The sequence below is a fragment of the Chelonoidis abingdonii genome, chromosome 7 (assembly GCF_003597395.2).
Source record: "Chelonoidis abingdonii isolate Lonesome George chromosome 7, CheloAbing_2.0, whole genome shotgun sequence".
Classification (NCBI taxonomy): Eukaryota; Metazoa; Chordata; order Testudines; family Testudinidae; genus Chelonoidis; species Chelonoidis abingdonii.
The window spans coordinates 57,244,503-57,267,084 of NC_133775.1; the positions used below are offsets into that span (position 1 = coordinate 57,244,503).

General features: G+C 48.3%; 1 protein-coding gene and 1 long non-coding RNA gene across 2 annotated transcripts in view; both read right to left on the bottom strand.

Moving 5' to 3' along the window:
* LOC116834235 (uncharacterized) overlaps positions 1-22,582 on the bottom strand; it is a 113,597-nt gene that overhangs the window by 74,823 nt on the left and 16,192 nt on the right. The gene's annotated exons all lie outside the window — the stretch shown is intronic.
* On the bottom strand, positions 19,641-20,924 carry IER5 (immediate early response 5). The gene has a single exon (XM_032796198.2). It carries the CDS (start codon positions 20,875-20,877, stop codon positions 20,323-20,325), a length of 555 nt encoding a protein of 184 aa, XP_032652089.2. The 5' UTR covers positions 20,878-20,924; the 3' UTR covers positions 19,641-20,322.

The window sequence follows — 22,582 nt, forward strand, 5'->3', positions numbered from 1 at the left end:
TACAGCTGTGTAGGAACAGCGCTGCAGTGTGGCCACACTGACAGCTACCAGCGCTGCAGTGTGGCCACATTTGCAGCATTTGCAGCGCTGTTGGGAGTGGTGCATTGTGGGCAGCTATCCCAGCGTTCAAGTGGCTGCAACGTGCTTTTCAAAAGAGGGGGGTGGGGTGGAGTGTGACAGGGAGCGTGGGGGAGACAGAGAGAGTGGATTTTTGGAGCAGACACTGTGACAGCTCCCTGCCTTGCAAGTTCAAAAGCAGGGGGTGGAGTGGAGCGTGACAGGGAGCGTCGGGGAGACAGAGAGAGTGGATTTTTGGAGCAGACACTGTGACAGCTCCCTGCCTTGCAAGTTCAAAAGAGGGGGGTGGGGTGGAGTGTGACAGGGAGCGTCGGGGAGACAGAGAGAGTGGATTTTTGGAGCAGACACTGTGAGCTCCCTGCCTTGCAAATTCTGGCCATTTCCCCCACCCCTCTCTCAATCACTCTTAAATGTAAAAAGGCTTCAGACCAGATAAGCAGCTTCTCGGATGGACTCCCTCCCCCCCGCCGTGCTGTTTGTCTCCTCAAGCAAACAGCTGTGAACATTCCAAAGCCTCGGCTCGGCTCGCTCGCTGGAGCAAAGAGCAGCTGTGTTTGGTAGCTCCAGGGAGTACCTTCCGGTTTGTTGTAGACAGGAATTCTGGGATACCTCTTAATACCCTGGAGGCCAATAACAGCGCTGGTGAGTGTCCACACCTGATGAGCAGCGCTGCATCACCAGCGCTGGATTCGCTACACCCGTAGCAGACCAGGAGTACAGCCAGCGCTGCAGCCAGGGAGTTGCAGCGCTGGCTGAGCTTTGTAAGTGTGGACACCGAGTAAGTTGCAGTGCTGTAACCCCCTCACCAGCGCTGCAACTTGCAAGTGTAGCCAAGCCCTCAGGCTGCTGCAGGAAGCTCTGTTGGTGATTCAATAGGTGGCACTCTTCCTTCTGTGTCAGAACTGATCCATGGTGGAAGAGCGCACAGTGCTGCAAACTGCAGCCTTGGTTCCTGCAGTGACAACGAGGAAATGGGTTAAGATACCATGAAAGGTCCCACAGCAGTTTTCTCAACTGTACACATTAGGCTTTCCCTCCCCGCACGCACACTACCACCTCTCCTAACAAATGCCAGCATGGGTAATTTACAACACTCTGGATTCCCCCTGCAGTTTCAACGGGATGCAATATCCCTTTTTCACTTCCTGTCCTAGACTGTTGAATAGTTGCTGCCTTCCATCCCAGAGGTGGCTGCATTTCACAGACTGTGAAGGGATCCCTGCTTGTTCTTTGGGACATGATTTGGAATGAAAATACTGTATCAATATAAGGCTTATTAGGTGGGATACCTCATCCCTAATTGTGGATGATCTCCAAGCACTGGACCAGAGCGTGTGGGCAAGCCAAGCCAAGCCAAGCCAAGCCAAGCCAAGCCAGGGGTCTGGTGACAAGGACAGCTGCTAGAGGAGATACAAATGGAGACAATGAGTCAACAGTCTGGAGGTTTTTAGAGCACTGACCTCAGAGACTGGGACCTCACCCCTAGCAGCCTGGATAGTTATCCCAAAAAACAAACGTCACACTGCAAGAGAAACAAATCGCAGTGCCCCTTTCAAATGACTGGGGTTTGAAAACGGAGATGGAGAGCAGTTCACAAACAGGAGATACCGACAAGAATCTGAGCTGAAAGGTATGCAGAGCGAGGGCTGGAGAAGAAAGACAGAGAGAAGGGATACGGAAAACAGATTCAGGCTTCGACAGGGAAGACTGTCTGAACTTTGCCCTCTAGGCTTATATCAGCCTAGGCAGCTAGTGGCTGGGAATAAATACCATATGACAGCTGCGTCCTGTCCTGTGTAAAATGAACTAGTCTCACTCCAGTTCCTAACAGACAGGTGTCCACACTCCACGTGGCACTAACTAGCCCCCTAATTGACATTCTCCGCAGAAGGGGCTATACACCTAGAACAGGTCCCTCCATTTGGGACAGGAGTGAGGCAGGTTGGTGGGGAAGCTGCTGTTGCTGCTCATGCTGTCCCTTGCTCTACAGATAAGGAACTGCAGCGCTTTCATTTCGGCCCCTTTCATCAGCAGCGATTTCACTAGTGTGAGTGTGACACTTACAAGGAAGGAACATTGTCCTATAGGTGATGTCACTGTGAATAAATCACACTGCAGACATCACTGTGGCACAGCACAGCATGGCTTGACCACTTAGTTCCACCTGGCCACATGAAAACAGGCAACTCATGGGCCTCCCTGCACCCGCGTCCACGTTAAAGAGCCAGCAGCTCAAGAAGCCTTGGCTACAGGCCTGTTACCAAGTGGGCAACCAGCTGTGGCTAGACTTTGGCTCTGCATGAGGCCAGCTTGCGGTTTGACTTTCAGTCACAAGGAAAAATAAATGCCCCACTCCTACTCCTCCTCCTTCCTTCCTTCCCTCGCTCCCTCCCTTCCTGTGGGAGTCGCTCTGCTGGGCCTTCCTGCGGACACAGCTCCTCCCAGCTTCTCTGCGGCCAAGGGCATCCACGGTCAAATATTCCCTTTCTGAACGAACAGCATGATTGGGTGGAGGAGGTGGGACAGGAGAACAGAGAGCAGCTCTTCAGAGCGGTGCAAGCCAGAGCTCAGCCTCGGGGGAATAGCTCTTCTCATTAGTGCCTTGCTGAGCCAGGGGGGAAGCAGCCACCTCCTCCAAGGCACCAGATGTACCCTAGGAAGCTTAGCTCGCCAGCACAGCCCTTTCAGCCTGGGGATGGGCCGCTGGCATAGTATGAGGGAGATTAGCCTGCTGTGGCTTTAATTGCTTTCTCTCTGCATTCTGTGCTCTTCTCACTGCAGTAAATGGGGATCACTGACAGACAGACAGGTCTGGTAGGGGGCAAGAGATGGAGCTCAGGAAAGAGGGGAGAGACGGAGCTGACTGGGGGAAGGGGGAGTCTGGAAATGGGACAGAGAGAGGGAGGAAGGGTTCTGGAAGGACTAAACAAAGAAAGTAGTACACGGGAGAGGGCAACAACTGTAATGCAACCAAGAGGAGAAAGCCCTGGAGGAAGCATGGAAAGAGAATTTCAAGGAACATGAGAATAAGCGTGTCACCAGAAAGACAGCAAGGAATCAGCATGAGTTACCAAAACTCCACCCACATTCACAGCCAACTCAGCCACCTTGGGCTGAGAGTCTCCTACCCCACTGACAAAAGGGTCTCCTATCCCAGGATCAGGTCACCAGCTGCAACCCCTCTTTTGAGCTGTCTTAGCCCCCCTCATCACCACCGTGCCCAGCAGGGAATCAGTCACTTGTTTATGTTTCGCTTCGCAGCCGCTTGCTCCTGGCCTGCAACAGAATTACATCCTGGGAGGGTGCCACTGGAATCTCGCCTGCATTGAAAATAGCAGCACCATTACCATGGAGACAAAACAGCTATTCCTTCCCCAGGCCCTGTCTCTCCCTGCCTCCTGCCAGCGCAGCAGGCTGCTTTCTCCTCCAGTTGTCACACAAGTTACCCTGGTAACATATGGCAGGCAAAGGCAGCTCATAAATCCAACCAGTGACTTCCCTGGCTGCAGGTCCCACTGCACTTCCACATTCTGGATAAGGCAGCCCAAGGTTGATATCAGCATGCTGCTCAGAGCAGCAAGGGCAACTGCATGGAAAGCCCAGGCTAGGGAAGGGCACGGCGCCGCATGGGCATATGCAGGAAATCCTCTGTCCAGCCCTGACCCTGAGCTCTGAAAAGTGGAAGGGAGTCAGCACCATGATAATATTTCCACTGGCTCCACCTCATCTTCCCCTTCTGCCTGGCATGGGAACAGGGCAAGGAAAGTCCTGCCCAGGGTGCTGCTAGCAATATGAAACGTGCACACAAGCTGGCAAACCTCTGTCCACCTGCCCCCTCCAACAGCAACCCCACACACTCCCAGAGCCAGCCTAGTCATGGCACTAACTCAACGAGAGACTTATAGGTGTGGCCTGCACCCAGACACAAGAGTCTGGAAGCTCTACTCCTTACTGACACTACTTTCCACTGTGGCCTTGGACAAGTCACTTAACACAGCCTCATCAGCGTCTCTATCCGTAGACTAGGGATAATGGGCCAAATTTTCCCCAACTGTAATGGAGGTACAGCAGGGATCATCTTGGCCAAGCAACGCCTCCCTCCCCATGACAGATCACCCCCGTCTGCCACTAGCACTTTCACACTTTATCTCATGCTGCCCCAGCAAGAGAGAAGAGTGCCCAAACTCCACATAGCCACCCCCTTATCCTCATTCAAATCTTTCTTCCAAACTCACCTCTTCCATACCATGCATTCCAGAAACTGCAATCTGCTACTGGCCAGGCAGGGGTGAATTGTGACAGTTGCTCCTAATTGGCTAAGAATTACAACCCTATTCATTTTTTGTAATACTGTCTTCCTCGCACCCCTTTCTCGCTCCCAATCCAACCTGCTTGTTTGTTGCATCCACCTGTAATGTCTTGTCTTTTAGATTGTAAGATCTTTGGGATAGGGAGAGACTACCATTTATTCTGTATTTATACAGCATCCAGTACAATGGGGCCCTGCTCTGGCTGGCCTCTGGGCACTATTGCAATCTCAATGTAAAATCACCACATTTTGCTCTTATCTAGCATCTTTCAACTGAACATCGCACAGTGCTTTGCAAAGGGGAGTCATTATTATTCTCATTTGGTAGATAAATGGGGACACAAGAAAATAAAGTTACGATCCCAAGGTCACAGTGAGTCAGGGTGGAACTTACAGCTACTGACTTCTGATCAGTCCTTTGCTCCAGCCACTAAACTTTCTGCCTCTAGCTAGCACAGTGTTAAGTCCAAAGACCAAAAATAAGTGCTCCTGACAACCATAACAACTGCTGCCCTTAGCAAACAAAGTGTGCATCAAGAGCTAGGATCTGTGCACCTGGGTCCAAATCCTCAAAGGTTTTTAGGCACCTAATTCCCATTGAAATCAATGGCAGTTAGGCACATCAGTACCACTGAGGCCGGGACCCCTGTTTATACTAGGGTGATCAGACAGCAAATGTGAAAAATCGGGACAGGGGGTGGGGGGTAATAGGAACCTATATAAGAAAAAGACCAAAAAATCAGGACTGTCCCTATAAAATTGGGACATCTGGTCACCCTAGTCTACACTAATGTCTTCTGTGATTATTGGACCTACAAAGTTATCCTAAGCTCGATTTTAAAAGGATGTGAAAGTTCATAAGATGTTACAATAATCACAAAAAACAGGTCCAGCTGTTTATAATGATGAAGTTTGTAATAGGTGCAAAACTCAATCATACAGAGAAACTGTATTAGTCTAAACAAAATGGCCTAGTAATATAAATCAAGGACTGTGGTGAGATTATAGCTGGTAAATGAGAAAATGTGGGAAGCAAGTTAACTATGCCAATTTTGGCCTAACAGAAATGCATTTAATTGGTGGACAAAATAATGAAGATAAAATATCCCACCATCTTTTACTCTTTCTGGGGGCTTTTAAAAAAAAAAAAAAAAAGACTTTAGGAAAAAGAAAAAAAAAAAAAGAATCATCTTCCCCACAGCTCTGCAACTCATCTTGACTCATCTAAAGGACTTTCTTCCTGAGAGGAACTTTGTTTTCACTTGTGAGTGCTGAAAGTCATCACATCATCATGACATCCAGTTCTCAGCCCACAAGTGGGGATAACTAATTACCAGTAAAGGCAATTAAAATTGTATTCTCTTCCCTTGCTGTGTTATTTTCTGCCCCCTAGTTTCTTTCCTCTTATTCTCTCTCACTCTCTTCGCTTTCCATCAGATCCTGATATCATCTATTCTGCATTCATCCAAACCTGCCCTGTCTAAGGAGAATGGTTCCAACCAGATGACAGCCCTGACCAGATCGTAACTAACCAGGGTCCAAGCAGCAAGTGCTGTGGTTGATCTCCAAGCCAAAGCATCCTCTTGTAACTAACCAGTGGTCCAGTATACCAAAAACATCAACAAAAGCCACATTTCTTCTATCTTTTCTATCCTGTCTCTCCTCCACTTTGTGTCTGTCTGTCTGTTAAGAACAGGATAAGTGAAAGCTCTCCACACAGCAGGCCTGAGAGTAAAATTAATTTTTTCCTTTTCATCAAAAAAGGTTTTTCTGAAAATAAGATACTCTGATCGTTTGACTCCAAAAGGAGACTTTGATAAGCTCTGACTGTGCAAAAACAAACAATCACTCAATCAATCACAGTTTCAATAGAAATGCTTGCTGTTATATCTTGTTCTTTCTTGTGTTTAATCAATAAGCTTTTGGTTTGAATGAATGCTTGTGTTTGCCAAGTAATGGCGTAAAGCAAGGGCTCAGTTTAAAAATAACCCCTAACCCATCTGTCGAGGCTGATTCCCCACTCTGGTACTTCGGGTGCAGAAGGTGGGGGCCTGCAAGGATTATAAAAATTAATACTGGCCACTCCAGGCTTGTATTAAACTCCCAAGGTTACAGCTTTTCTCTGACTTTGGATGGGTAGATGCTGCCACCGCCCCAGTGCAAAAAACCCTTGAAGAACCCAGGAAAGCACGCTTGGGAATTCCTTCCTGTGGGGTACCCTCGAGCCCTTTCACACACACCCCCTCCAGGGAAGAGCTGAGAAAGAAAACAAAAGAAATCAGCTGTTGCCACCAGCTAATTAAACAACATGCATAAACCTCTTAGGGACACAAAAATCCAATCCTGTTTTTAAAAAAAAATGTAAATTTTATTAAAAACAAAAAGAAAGAAAATACATCTGGAATTTAGGCTTTTTGCTAGGTTTTAAAAAAACAATTACAGGGATTAAGAGTCAAGGTAGCTTCTTCAGGTCCATCTTAAAGGTTACAAGCAAAATAAAAGCACCTGGGTTTAGCACAAAGGTGTCCACAAGCCATAAAGAAATAAGAGAGATAAACCTAACACCATCTTCCTAGACATTTCCTGATCTACTTACATATCTGGGGTTTTAAATGAGTAGTTTTTAGGTATGATCTAATGATTTCCATACCTGCCCCAAAGCTTTTTATAGCATAGTTCCAGCACTGTGTCTGCTCTCCAGGAGAACACCACAGATAGACAAAGGGGAAAGTTTTTTTCCCCCAATTTTAAAAAGTTCTAGCCTTCCCATTGGCTCTTTTGGTCAGGTGCCTACTCCCTTCCTTTCACCTATGGACTTTTTTAATCCTTTACAGCTAAAGCAAGTAGAGAACAGCTACTAACAGGGATTTTATAGCTAACCAGCTGGGTGGGGGTCCATAAAAGAGAGCTTCATTTATCACACCATCTATCGCTGTTTAATATTGGACAGCGAAAGGGTTAGTTTATAAACACCTTTAGCACCTTCACCTTTGAGATCAATAGCCATAAAACATGTCTCAGATCAGTACTGCTTATATGAATACTAGCTGAGTATACAAGTGTATACCACAGCTGTATACTCAGAAGTAAACTGCAACATAAAGAGACTAAGCCCAGAGAAAAACTTGTTACTAGTGAGCTATGGCCAGAAGGAGATACAGCCCCAACTCCTGCCAGTTTCCCAGAACACCTGAACTGGGATTCCAGTGTCCCCAAACTCCCAAAACTTGGAAGAGACCCTTCACTCACTCTGAACAAAGTGCCATATGCACTGAAACATACCAAAGCAATGAGGTATCTAAAGTTAAAAGTAAAAGGATCATGGAAAAGTAAGTTAACCTGGGGAAGGGATACACTGTCTATGCACCACCAAAACAAATACCCACCAGACAGCAGTAGAGGATTTGTAAGTCAATATCAGCTAGGCTAGGGGAATACGGCTATTATACAAGGAGACATTTTCCGTGCAGCAAAAATTAGAGATTAACAGGGATCTGAGAATCACAGCAGTGACTTGAGCCAAGTCATAAAAAGAAAACTACATTCTAGTTCAGGGGCTGGCAACCTTTCAGCAGTGATGTGCCGAGTCTTCATGTATTTACTCTAATTTAAGGCTTCGCATGCCAGTAATACATTTTAAAGTTTTTTAGAAGGCCTCTCTAAGTCTATAATATATAACCAAACTACTGTTATATGTAAAGCAAACAAGGTTTTCAAAATGTTTCAGAATCTTTACTTAAAATTAAATAAAAATGCAGATCTTGTTAGTTTAGTGTGATCCTTGCCCTTGCTTTTCCTTGCTGAGTTTTCCAGGGTCTGGTGGCATGTATTTGGATACTTTAAGCTGCACACAGGCTTCTGAGTGATCAGTTGTTAATTGGCTGGAACCCCAGATCGGCAGCTGAGGTGAGTGGAGGTGGTAGCTGGTAGGGCTGGAGACCTGGACCCTGTCTGGCAAGGGGCCTGTGCTGGAACTCCAACCGGAAGCAAGATGAGTGGGGCTGTGGCAGGGACCCCGGCTGCCAAGGGGCCAGCAGCCAGAACCCCAGAGCGGTGGCGGGCTGAGCGGGTCAGCCCACCCAGCTCTGGGGTTTTGGTGGTGGGCTGAGCATCTCTGCCTGTTCCTGCTCTAGGGTTTCAGCTGTCGGCTCCTGCCAGCCGGGGTCTCAGCCCACTGCCAGCCTGGGGTTCCTTCCCCCAGGCCAGCAGCAGGTACTGAGTGGGATCCCGGCTGGCAAGGGGCCAACAGTAGGAACCCCAGAACGGCGGCAGCTCAGCCCGCCGCCGCTCTGGAGTTTTGGCAGCTAAGTCCTGCCAGCTGGAGTCTCAAACTGCTGCTAGGCTTGGGTTCCTTTCTCCCAGGCCAGCAGCAGGTGCTGAGTGGGGCCAGCGGTGGGAATCCCAGAGCAGCGGCAGGCTGAGCAGCTCAGCCCACTGCCAGTCTGGGGTTCCTTCCCCCAGGCCAGCAGTGGAACCTCAGCTGGCAAAGGGCCAGCAGTGGGAACCCCAGAGTGGCGGCGGGCCGAGTGGCTCAGCCTGCTCTGCGTGCCATCTTTGACACAAGTGCCGTAGGATGCCAACCCCTGTTCTAGTTATTGATACCACAATAGCATTTAGGCTCCTAACTTATTTCAGTGGGATCTGGGCCTAAGAGCAAATGAGGTCTGAGCTCTGCACAAGTTGCGGTTTCCTTCCTTTTACAGTTGTGAGTGACTCGGTGGTTCATTTTTCATGGATCCTTTGTTGTAGAGTCAAGGTGCCAACCAGTCCTTCAGTGGAGACTCTCATGCACGTGAGGGACTACAAATGGTTTCTAGTCAGTGGACAAGTTTTGCTAAGCAGGCATCCTCCCGGCATCTTTAGGAAAGCAAATGTGTTCTGACTTGCAGCATCCTTGCTAGTCAAATCCTTGGTTTCCCACATCTCCCTGCCACTGCACCCACATCCTCACCCATAATATCCCCAGGGCTGGGTCCCCATACAGCCTTTGTCAACAAACAGCAGAAACCCCAGTCATAGGCAGACTGCTTTGCATTTGCTCAGACCATGGGAGGGACAGAAGAAAGTGTGTGCTGGGATATGCCCCCAAATTCCTAGCAGTTTAAAGGGAAACTCCCCAAAGGGCTAGGGAGCATTTAGAGAGAAAACTGTCAGATACTGAGAAACACTGGCAAAGGTGACCAAGACACTTGGGAGCCTATTTCTCAATTTCAGACATGACTTAAGCACTTTGGAGGCTGGGCTGACTGAAAGTCAAAGGGGCTTCAGCTCCTAAGCCACTTCACTTTTGAAAAAGGCACCCAGTGTTTCTACTGGATCCCCAGGGCAGCCATCTATGGCAATCATAGGAATTTCCTGAAAGACCACCACCACTCACACTCATGCTACATCTGGTTTGGTGATACAGCTCCACGTCCACTCAGGACAAGGACGAGACCAGAACACCCACATCAGTTTTCTATCTAAACTGGGCTTTGAACTATCGTCATCCGCAGACCACCACCACCCTGAAACTAGCATGCTTAACACAGTCGGAAAGCACAGTAACCTGCAATCAGCAGGAGCCCAGTGGCAGAGAACTGGATGACACACACATTTAGAGAAAGGGCAGATATGATGGGGAAGAAGAGATAACAGGTTTAAAGGGCATAGGAGGAGCATTTGTTGCCAGTATTTGGTGACTGAAGATTGATGGAGGTTTCTCTCTAAGAATGTCACTTTCTCTCCTGTCTTCCCAACTGAAATTCTACCCCAGTGACTGCTGAACATGAAGCAAGTTTGTGAGAAAGGGGGTGTGGAAGTCTGCATTCTCCCTTGCCCACCTTGCTCTGTTGTCTGGAGCTTTTCATTTGTGTGGCTGGGAAGGAGTGAGAAACTGCAGCAAGCCCTCAAATCCAGGAGGAAGGGGGCGGTCAGGAGAGGGGGCATCCGCTGAGCCTTTGCTTCTTTTGGGGAAGTCCACGAGGGAACTGTCCTTGGCTGCAGGAAGCATCAAGCTGCAGGGAAACAAATTGCACATTCCAACCTAGGCTCTGTTCAGGCACAGGGGGGGCTATTGGCTCAGTCTCCCCACTTTCTCTGGGCCTGCTCTCTCTTTCCCGTCCTTACGTGCCTCTGATTGTTAATAGTTTCAGGCTGCTCTCCAGATTCTGTGTGGGTGATACTCTGCCCTCTACTCCCCATCTTACACTCCCTCTCCTATTTCAGCTGCCTCTGTATCTCTTTCTTCTCTATTCTCTTCCCAGCAATCTGTTCACAGCCTTGTGCTTGCCCTTGCTCACTATTCACCTTATCTGCATCTCTGCCCTCCCTCTTCCTACACACCTGTTTTTTCACTCTCCGAGATTAAATCAGCAGGGCGGGCTCCAGGCACCAGCTCAGCAAGCAGGTGCTTGGGGCGGCAAGTTCGGCTCTTCAGCGGCGGGTCCCTCTTGGAGGAAAGGACCTGCGCTGAATTGCTGCTGAAGAAGAAAGCGGCGCGGTGGAGCCGCCATGGCTCGCAGCTTTTTTCCCCCTCCTCCACCACTTGGGGCAGCAAAAACCCCGGAGTCGGCCCTATAAATCAGTCATTTTGTTGATGCAACTTTAAAGTAAGCCTCGATGAAGAACACAGAGGACCAGGAAGAGCTGCTGAACTTAGAAGATGCAAAGACCAGAGTCCATTACAAACAATTCTCTGAGAATCTTATTGATTGCACTCCCCACCACTCTGGTATTACATTAACACAGCAGTTATGGACTTGAGGAAGAGATTACTAGGTGAGTTCTGGCCTGTGTTATGCAGCAGGACAGACTAGACTAACACCATAGTCTCTTCTGGCCTTAAAGTCTATGAATTATCATGACAGAGACCTTAGAAATACTGAGCAGAACTATTAGAGATGGGCCCCAATCTGCACATTTCAAAGCCTGGAGTCCTGTGAATCCATGGATCCTGGACATCTGACTGTCCACAGATGTTCAACTCTGCGGTTTGGGCTCAGCTTGTAGCAACAGGAGTCATTTCCAACGTTCAGATCTCAGTGCAGATTAAGAATCATCCCATCCCAGTGCTTGGAGCGGTGAGAAAATGAATCTGGGGCTCGGGTCCATCTTTAACAATTTATAAAAGCATTTCTTCCTCTTACTCTGCTCAGCTGCCTTGTGGAGCTGCAATAGAATGCTTCATTGTCCTCCCCAATGCTGTGTGTAAAGCTCGCCTGTGCATTGGACATGCCTGAACCTGCCCTTAGGCTCAGATTAATCCCCTACCTACAACATCAGAGGGGGAGGGTCCTTTAGCAGTGGGCAGGCTCTGCCCGCCCATTTCCTGGTTCCCAATAGGAACATGAGAGATGACAGTGGAAACCACAAAGGTTCCTAACCAGAGCACTGAACATGAACAACAGACAGCCATGAGGGTTTCTCTTAAGACTGTTAATACTGCAGGCAAAAGCCCAAAGCCTGCACAGCCACAACACGCTACTGAGTCCCAGTGTTTTCCACAGATCCGTAGGACGGGAAGGAAACTTACAATCCTTATGACACAGCTATAACTTTCCCAATGGGGAGTCTGCAATCAGCTCCGCTCAGTAGGGAGACAATTCTATTATTCTCCAGTGCTAGAGAGCACCCTGAAAAACAGCACAGGGGCAAATGACAGAGTCCTAGCTGGCAGTGCTGGGAGGCAGCCTTTGCTGCTGGCATTGACTGCAAAGACGCTTGGAGAGATGTAGCAGCATCTCAGGGCTATTTCTGCAGCATAAAGAAGAGGGTTAAATGGTTAGGATAGAGGGTTATTTGTCTCAAAAATAAAGATCAATCAATGTACAGACACAGCTGAGTTAAGGAAATCTGGTGCCCTAGACCAGAGGTGGCCAACCTGAGCTTGAAAAGGAGCCAGAATTTACCAGTGTGCATTGCCAAAGAGCCACAGTAATACATCACTAGCTCCTCATCAGCTCCCCCCACCCCAGTCCCAGCACCTCCCACCGGCAGCCCCACTGATCAGCACCTCCCCTGGAATCCCCGCACCTCCCGATCAGCTGCTTCATGGCATGCAGGAGGCTCTGGGTGTGGGGGTGGGGGGAGAAAGGAGCAAGGGCATGGCAGGCTCAGGGGAGAGTGCAGGAAAGGGTGCAGTTAGGGCAGAGCCAGGGGTTGAGCAGTGAGCACTCCCCAGCACATTGGAAAGTTGGCACCTGTAGCTCCAGCCCTGGAGTTGATGCCTATACAAGGAGTCACAGATTAACTTCTGAAGAGCCACATGTGGCTCTGGAGTCACAGGATGGCCACCCCTACTCTAGGCTCACGACTCAGGGTTCCTGTGTAGCTCCCCCCACCTCTCTTTCTTCCTCCACTCCCAACAGGAATGGGGGTCTTTTCCCCACCCCACCCTGCAGAGGAAAGTGTGCACTGTCAGAAAGCCCCAGCAAACTCACCCCAGCAACTTGAATGGGCCCACTGTTTGCTTCTCCAGCTGTCCATACAGCTCCTGCTGCAGTGGCATTGGCAGCCCCCATACCCTATTATTAGACCTTGAAGATAACACTCCACTGAAATACATGAACAGATTGCACCTGTCACAGCTACTGTTCCAGGCTGCCTGCAGACTCAGGCATACATAACTACACAAGTTATGTTTTCAGGCTTTTCTCCATCATGGCAGCTGGATTTTTGTTTTTAAATGAAAGCTGAGAGTCTGCTTTTATCATGACTCCAGGGGCTGGGGCTCTGGGTATGGATCTATAATACCCATCTCTTGATCAAGCCCTGGGTAGAGGTAGAAATAGAAGATGTTCTAGCTATGCATTGGGCAGCATGGATGCACTCACCCTGCTCCACTCTCACACTATTGAAAGACCACACCATCCTGCCCCCCAGTCTCCAACTTTACAGCTGCAGGCGCATAGGCAAGGAGGGGCAGAAGACCAGGAGCAATAACTACCAGAGCAGGTATAATGGAAATACAGAGTACAGGGAGGGACCCATCCAATTTTCCATTCTAAAATCCTTATTTTCTGTGGTTTCTACCACAACTGTAGAAAATATTCACTCCAGATTGGAACTTGGCACCTTGCAAAAAGAAAAGGGAGGAGCTGTTCTGGTTTCCCAAGGATGTTACATGTTTTTTAAACAAACACCTGCCTAAACACAAGTTAAAACAGCTCCCTCGGTCTGGTCCAAATCAAAAAAATAGTTTGGAAGTGAAGTGATCCAGGTTGTGACCCAGACTGACAATAGCCAGGAAATTCCAAATTAAGGCCAAGTGTGTCTGCCCTGAACTCACCCCATGTATGTTCAGACTAAATATCTTGGAAGCTGTGAATTAGTTCTAAGTGGGAGGCCTGGAAAATTCCCCCCCCCCCTCCCCCACAGCTATCTATTCACTGTCCTTTCTTCCATGACTTCTCGGGCAAGGAATGCACTTTTTCCTCCTCTTCGTTCTCCCTGAAGTTTGCATTACTATTTGGGAAATACATTAGGACAGTTTCAGATTACAGTTCCAAGACTTGTCTACAGTTATCCCTCTCCCATAAGTAACAAAATCACACACAGACACACACAAAACACACCAACCACCACTGCCACCTACTTCAGATAGGAGAGGGTCAGCAGAAACATGAAGCAAAAGAGACCCAAAACTCAAATTGAGTTTTTTGGATTTGCTAATCAGAAGAATGTGTCATTTCATTCTCTCTCTCTCTGCTGACCCCAAGGAAGCATATCTAGTTCTAGCTCCGCAATGATGGTCACATCTTCTTGCTGGTCTGGATCGGACCCCACCTTCTGGGGTTTACTGGCACTAGTACTCCCAGGACCAGGCCCCTCACCCCCTTGAACAGCACAGTCCCCTAAATGGCTAATGAAACTTTCAAGGAAGCATCTGGGTCTGCCATCTCACCTGCTTACGGCCACGTCAAGGTGAGGTACCCCTAGCTCAGCTACCTCTTCTGCTTCCAAAACAGGGCTCTATCCACCCAATGTTCATGGCCTCACTGCTGAGCCTCCTGTACCCTGACTGGCAGTAGCATTTCCATGACTACAGAGTCTGTGCATGTCCTTTAAGGTGAGGTTCTCTCTTCTCTGGTCTTCTGAAAGCCCTGTCAGCAAACCAAACCCTACCCCTCCCTGCCAACCTTCCACTCTTTTTCCATTAGCAACCCTCCCTGTACCATCAAATTCTTTCCCAGTGAGCCTGCGTATCCCCCTCAGAGCAGCAGCAAGAGCCTGAAGCCAAGGCTGGAGAGAAGGAGAGCTCTCTCCTCTCTGCCCTAGAGAAAACTCCAGGAGTCAGCAGGGAAAGCAGCATTAGCCAGTTCTATCATCTTTGCAGTTTCAGGCACACAAAACATACCCTAACCTAACAGCACAGAGCTCAAGATGAAGGTGTATATAATTTGAGAGGGATGCACAGGAGAGGGATGCACAGTACCATATAGCCAGGCAAGTCCTAAAGAGCTTCCAAGAGGCTGGGGGAGATCAGGTCCCTCCCCTCCCCCTTCAGTTAACCCTTAGAATCTATACAGGGCAATATGGAAGGTTTTTATAAAGCACCAGATTCCCCTCTGCCTCCCCCCAGCCCCACAAAATGCAGGGAGCTTTTCAAGCCCTTCCACACATGCTTTTTCCCCTTTCTCCATTCAGGTACCAGTCTGCTATTTAAACCTCTCCAATGTTTTCCTCTCAACACCCAAGAGTTACTGCGGCTCCAGCTCTCCCTGAAGTGGGCAGCAGCCAGCTGCTGCTCTTCTCTAGGCAAGGGAGTGGCCGCATTAAGAATGCAGCTCCTGGAGGTTTCTCCCCCTTGCTCCAAGCAGCTCACTAGATTCCAGAGAGCTGAGACAAGTCCCATGGAGATGCTGCAGTAATGAGTCTAGGCTCCCTGAGGCAGGAAAAGGGATGTGTAAGCAGGGTCATCTTGGGACACGTTCTTCCAGGGAACCCCTGGAGTATGCCAAGTGGGAGAGAACAGATGAAAAGGAACATTGGATTTGGCTTTTAGCCTCCCCTCTACCCACGCCTGTTTTGTCCACTATCTTGGATGGGAACACTGGCTGGCATATGCTGGGATACATTTATCTTTAAAGAAGGAGATGATTCAGTTTTAATGCTCCCTTACCATTAATTGTATTTTTAAAATGATTTCCTCTCCAGAGGGCATCCCTAATTAGATCAATAGCACACACACCAGGGGTGGAAATTGGCCATAATTCACTGTTACAGTATAAGAAAGGTGAAAGCAAATGCATTCCCCCCGTGTCTCAGGATACATCTCCATGGGAGAATGACTTCACACCCTATTCCAGCCCAGCTCTTTTCAAGTTATTCCCACCCTCTTCTCATCCTAAGTGAAAGGATTTTTATACCACCTTCCACTCAGGCCCTCAAAGCCTTTACAAAACACTGATTAAACCTCATAGGAGCCCTTCCAAGTCAGTATTACAGCTAGGGAAACTGAGGCAGGGTGCTGAAAAGGTCACATATAAGTCCATGCAGAGATGGGAACAGAACACAGATCTTGTCGCGCTGCCCTACTTTAGCTGTTTTTCATTCTTAATAATAGTTCAATGTCAAAGGATTCTGCCATATTACTATTACGTCATATCCTTCTAGGCCTTGTTAAATAGTTTCCATAAGGCTTTTCCTATCTTTGTATCTAGTGTACTTATGTATTCCTTTTTCCTCAACGGGTATTTGCATGTAAGTTGTATTTGGATTTTTGTGTGCCTATTCTTCATGTTTCTTCTTTTTCTCCAGCCTCAATTCTGTTTGTACCATCACCTTCACCACTACTTCAAACTAAAGGCAGTGCCATCAACAGAAGAAAATCAAAAGGAAGAATCAGAAGGTAGAACAGATGAACTAAGGAACACAGGCCCAGAGCCTCAGATTTCAATAGGAGTTTGGCACCTAAATAAATTGGAAGACTTAGGCCACAGTTCCCTTTTATATGCCAGCATCCATAGTAACGAGAAAATAAAAGGATCGGAAAATGTGATAGAGTTGATTCTAGATACAGTGGACTATTTGCCATGAGGCTTCAGTGAGTCTTTAATGTCGGCCTACTGTTTGCTATACCATCACTATTCTTATTGTTTGCATCAATTCCCACAGAAGAGGGCTGATGCTTTAGGAAGGTGCAAAGGATTTGCTAGAGAAGTTTGAACATTACTGCATAGATCACAAGTCCAGAAGTAACAGGAAGCTTAAGTTCTCTCTCCCAGGGGAGGGAGGGGGAAGTTAGCTTTTGGAAAAGCTATGTAAAGATTATTTCGATTCAAGGATATTTAAAAAGACTTTCACTAAAGTATACACAGCCTCATGCTTGAGACAGTGCTGTGTAGTCTTCAAACCAGTGTCAGAGTGTGCCAATAGCATGAGAAGCAACTATAGTTCAGCTGATCCCTCCAGAGCTATAACTAAAGAACAGCCTCTCATTCACTATGGCCCACTCTTATGGTTTTGTCTAACCAGCACAGCCATCAAATACCTTCACTAAGAAAAACAATTTTTACTGCACTCGGGGTTCCTGGTACATCTGTTTCCAGGCACTGGTGAAACCAACTTCGTTTGTAAATGCACTGTCTTGTTTCCTTTATACCAATAAGTTCAGATAGCTATTCTTCCTACTCACATACTGGCTGGTGGGAGTGCTGGTTAGCTGCTACTCACTGCCCCACATGTGGATGCATTTCACTGTGCTCTATAAAACCCCACTGAAGTCAGTTAGTTGCATGGTATAACCCAGGAGGCAGCTTGTGAAGTTGGATTGTGCCCTTTTTTGTGAGGCTACTTATCACTTGATAAAAGGAGAAATCACACATTTAGATGTAAACTGGATAGCTCACTGCAGTCAGAAGCAGAGTTGTGATATGTACCAGAATAGTCTTTAGTGCTGCCATTTCAGATGCTGCCAACCACCAAGCTATTTTGTTGCGCACCAATTACACAACTCCTCTTTGGACATTAGCTATATGACCAATGCCAAGCACTCTGCTGAACGGATGTTATGGCTTCTCTACAATGTAGACAGGCATTCAGTGCCTTCTGCCCAGCTGTAACATCAGACCTTCCTTTCTTTGCTGGCTTTTAAATACAACCTGATGGGGGGTTTTATGTGCAGACAAGGAGTTTTTCCTGATTAACTCCATGTGTGGCCACTTATTTCAGAGTAAGAGTATCCACACAGAGTTAAGCAGGAACAGCTTCATGTCTACACAGGCAGATATTTAAAAAATATGGAAAGCTGTTAGGGAACAGCTTTCCAAAGAGAAGAATCAGGAAGGAGGAGAACTGAAATCTATTCATTCAAGATTTGAATAGAAATCCTGACTGAGAAGAGACCTTGATCTTATGATCCACCCTTTTGCTCAAGAACAAGGCCCTCTCAGCCCAAAACTTTCCCCAGCGAAGTCATAGGAAGGGAGCAGCAAGAGGGTTCCCATGGGCACACCCCCAAAAATGGTATAAATTGAAGGATAAAGTCTCCCTCAGTACAGCTCTCTTCTCCCCACCAAGCTCAGTTCTTTTCACCTCTGCCAGTTGGCAACCCTTTTTAGTAGAGGACTAAAGACTTTGTTTGAAGGTGACCTGACAAGGGAAAGAGGAAAAAAAAAAAAAAAAAAAAGAGGGCTTTGGACCTTTTTCCTGGATGTACAAAGTTGTGAAAGCTTCTCCCTCACAAAAAAGTTATCTTAGGAATTGAGTTTTGTATCTACCAGCCTGTGTAGTTATGTCATACTTTATACAGTAAGTATCACAAAAGTGAAACCCTATTGAGATTAGAAAGTACTTAACCCAGAAAACAGATTCTCCCAACTGTCATTGTTAAAAGGTAACATGCACAGGGGTTTTTTTTGGTTTTGTTTTTTTAAAAACCAGAGCAAGATGGGCCCAAAAGGTTTTTTCCTCCCCATCAAAAGCAAAGATTTTCCCCTCTGCTGGTTGTCTAGTACCCTAGACGTGCCAAGTCTTGTCCTTACATGGTTTCGCTAGAGGACTTGGAGCTTCAGGGCATAGTTTGTTTTAAGCCTCAAAACAGTGACTCTTTATCAGAAGCATCACTTATCTAACACATTAAGGAATGTCTATTTAACTACATCAACACAAAAAGCAATTATCTAGACAGCTGCAAAAAATTTTTTTAATTGCTCAACTTTCACTCATGATATATTTCACTAGTTGTCCAGTCTTTCCAGACAAACTGGAACTTAATTTGTATTTTTAAAAAGAGGGGGATAAAAGATGATTCTGGCTATTTCGATATAAAACAGCAGCAAAACAGGAAGACAAACCCATTTCCACGGGATTTTTAAGAATTAAATCTTCATTTGTCAATTACAGGCTGAAAAAGACTCCCATTACTCAACTAAGCAACAAAACAGGACTTTCCTTTGAAAAGTTCTCTATACATTATGAAATAAGGATACACATCCATTGTCTCCCTCTGTAAGTCACCTTTAATTGTAACCTGAACACACTTTGGAAATAAGGACAAAAGACCATAAAATGTATAGCTATTTTAAGTAGTACTGCTTTAGTACTATATAGAAGGGCTGTTCTACAGAATTACTTGAAGCACTCACAATTGGTGAGTACCACAGAAGTGGGTGAGCTGTGTTCTGAGGAACAGGAACCTGGTGGGGGGGGGGGGGGGGTGACTTGAATAGGTTAAGTCAGATATCCCTACCTAACACTAAGAACTGTCCGCAAAATCTGACAGCTACATAGAACATTATGCAAGAAAATTCAAGTTAGAGATGAGTAGTAGTCTAAGTGCTGTTTTGACATTGAGCAACTGTTCTCAATGCAATGAAGTATAAGGTATTAAGCTAACAATTTTGCACACTATTTTCTGAATAAGAGCTCAAACTGCTACAACCCCATCCCACTCACAAGTACATTACTAAAAGTGTCTGAACCAATAAGCATATGTTCTAAATAAGGAGAACTCGAGATCCATTCAGCACTTCCTCCTGTCAAACATCACTAAAGTCTGTGGGCAGTTTGCCTAAGTACAGCACTGAACAGGGAACAGACTGCAGCAAGAGGTAGTTCAGATGACTTGGTCAACTCTTGGGAGGGGTCTTCCCCATCTTCCCCTAACAGAAGGTTCTTTTATACACAGTTCAGACGAGTTGGAACCAAAACCACGCCATGCCTCTAGCTGTGGAGGGTGGATACAGGCCACAGCCACATAACCACACCCACTCCATTTCTATCTACCCAGCCCTCCCTCTCCGGCCAAGCGGCTACAAAAATATGACTACGCTTAAACAGTTGCAAAATATTTAATACGTGTTATACACGTAGAATTACATTTATACAAAAACAAAATACATCAGTGGAAGAGAGAATACTGTACAAGAGCCCCAGCACATCCCCAAGCCTTTATAGAACAAAGACCAGGAGTGACCAAGCCTACTCCAAAAGGCGCATCGACTTTCTATCAGTCTGTAAACTTTTTGTTCACCGCGTTACTCATTTTAAAGCACCATGTAAAAGTTCCGACTTCCAGCTTGTCAAAACAGAAGCTTCCAATCAACACAAGTCTTTCCTAACTTTAAGTATTATCTGGGGGAGTGCTCCAAGTGTTTAGGATGGAAACAACCTCTGGAAGATTTCACCCCGAGGGCAGAATGTTCGAGGTTGGGAGACATGAAGTCAGCTAAAAGCTGGAAGGGGATTCCCGGCAGGAAAGGGGCCACATGGGAAGGCAAAGAGTCGCAAAGGCAGATCCCTAGGTGGGAAAGAGTTCAGGGGGAAGAGATCGCGGCATGTCCGTGTGCAGGAAGGGAGAAGTGAAGTGCTGCTGCTGCCCAGGGCAGTTCCCAGGGCAGCGGGGCAAGGCTCAAACGTCTCCAGAGTCGCCCAGAGCTTCCTGCCTGCTTGGAAAGAAGCCAGTCCCAGCCCTCTGCCGCCGGTGTCGCGGCGCGGCCAGTCCGCGGCGGGGCTCAGAAGGCCACGATGGCCGTGCTCCAGGGGTTGAGGCTCCGCAACACCGGCTGTTCGCAGCAGACCTGCCCCGGCTCAGACGCCTCCGCCGCGCCACGCTCCTTGCCCAGCAGCCCCGAGAAGCTGGAGCCGAAGATGCTGATGAGGCTGGCCACGTTGCCGGTCTCCATGTCCTCCTGCGGCGGGGAGGGCTCCGCCTCACGTCGCGGCTTCTTCCCCGGGGAGCCCGCCGCCTGGCCCCGCTCGACTGCGCTCCGCTTCCGAGGGGACTCGGCCGGGCACTCCACCCGCCCCCGCGCCGCCGCCTCCGAGCCCAACGGGCGGTAGCCGCCGCGCCGCAGCCTCTCGCAGTCCGGGGGCGGCGGGTCCCGCGGGCGGGGCGGCAGACCGCACTCGCCGCCGGGTTCGCCCAGGTAGACCCGGCGGGCGCTGCGCAGCACCAGCGACACCAACAGGTTCTTGTGCAGCTTGAGGCCGCCGCGCTGGCCCCGCGCGCTGTAGATCTTGCCCAGCGAGATGCTGACGATGCGGTGCGCCTCCAGCCGGAACTCCATGGCGCAGCCCGCTCCGCAGCCGCCCCGCTGCCCGCTCGCGTCGCCGACTGAAGCTAGCCCACGCGCCAGGATCGCTTTATATAGCGCCCCCGCCCTCCGGCCAATCAGAGTACCCCGCCGGTTGAGCTAACAGCCCACTGGCCCCCCTCCACTGCCCTCTGCGCGCCCACTCTGGCCAATGGGGAGGGAGGGAGAGGGTTCGAACGCTAGCCCCGCGTAGAGGGCTCTTAAAGGGGCAATGACAGAGCAGGTGGGGAGCCCATGGCCGGCAACAACAGCCGACCCTGCGCGTGTCGGGCTAGGGGGCGCTCGAGCTTTGCAGAGCTGCGAGTGGCTGCCACCTTCCCTGTCGTGCCGCAGCCTCGGATCCTGTCCCAGAGACCTTGTCAGGCGGCTGGGCCCGAGTCTCCTCTGGTTCACCCCCTCGATGTTCATGCAGCAGCAACCGCACTGTCTGCTGGTGCGGGTGCGAGGAGAACCGGGAGCGCAGTTTGGGCTGAGCACGTGCAAGCCCCCGGGACTCATCTCAGGCATGGAACATACTGAACCTCTGCCCCGCAGCTCTTCTAGTGAGTCCTGTCCCTCCTCACTTCCAGAGCCAAATCCACAAGGTGAAAGGGAAGGGGGGAAAGAGATAGGCTGTTTGGCTGAGAAAAAGAAAAAGGAGGCTCTCTCCTTCACCCTTCCAGGCACAACTGGATGCTCACCCAAAGCAGCCCCTCCCTTGTGATGTCATGGGCACCCCCCAGCCCTTACCTTATCTGACAGATGTCCCAGATTTCCTTGTGCTCGTTTGTGTGAATTTGGTGCTGCTGAAAACTTCCATATTCCAACTGAGGTTGTCTATGGGTCTGTCCACACTGCAACTGGAGGTCTGATTGCAGCTTGCGTAGAAATACCCGTTCTCCTCGGAAACTTCAACGCTAGAGTCTGGCATGAGTCAGATCTCTGGAATGGCACTATCGGAAAAGAAGGAGTAGGAAAGGCCAATTCCAACGGCATCCTCCTCCTGAGCAAATGCGTAGAACATGGACTGGTCATCACGAACACCCTCTTTAGACAAAATGAGAAGTATAAGATCAACCTGGAGACACCCTCACTCCAGGCATTGGCACCTTCTTGACTACATTATTGTCAGAGCTCGAGATCAAAAGGATGTCCACATCACAAGGGCCACACATGGAACCGATGACTGTTCAACGGACCATCACCTTGTTAGATCCATCATGAATTTCCAGATCGTCTCCAGGCATTGTAATCAGGCAAAATCAGTACAAAAGAAATTAATTGTCAAGTCTCTTCAAGATATATAGTGACTTGTGAAAAACTTCAGTGTCTTCAAGAGAGGTTAACCGCCATATCTATGTCTGATGATGACAATGAAAATTTCTGGAAGGGATTAAAGGCTGCCATTCTCTCGGCACGTAGTGAATCCTTTGGCTATGTCACCCACCATCTCCAAGATTGGTTTGATAAGAATGACATTGAGATTCAGGGCCTGCTTGACCAGAAAAGAAAAGCTCATCACATGGCAAAATGACATATCACACCAGCAGAAGAAAGAGTCATACAAGCAACTCAAGGCTGAAGCCCAAAGGAAAATCCATGACATCAGAAACAAGGGGTAGTAAGAAAAGGCCAAGGAGATCGAGCTTTACGCTAATCAACATGACATGAACTTTTTTCAAAAGGGCCATTTATGGTC

Bases quoted from the DNA above. Each gene is read 5' to 3' on its own strand.
- IER5 (XM_032796198.2), bottom strand. From the start codon at position 20,877: ATGGAGTTCCGGCTGGAGGCGCACCGCATCGTCAGCATCTCGCTGGGC.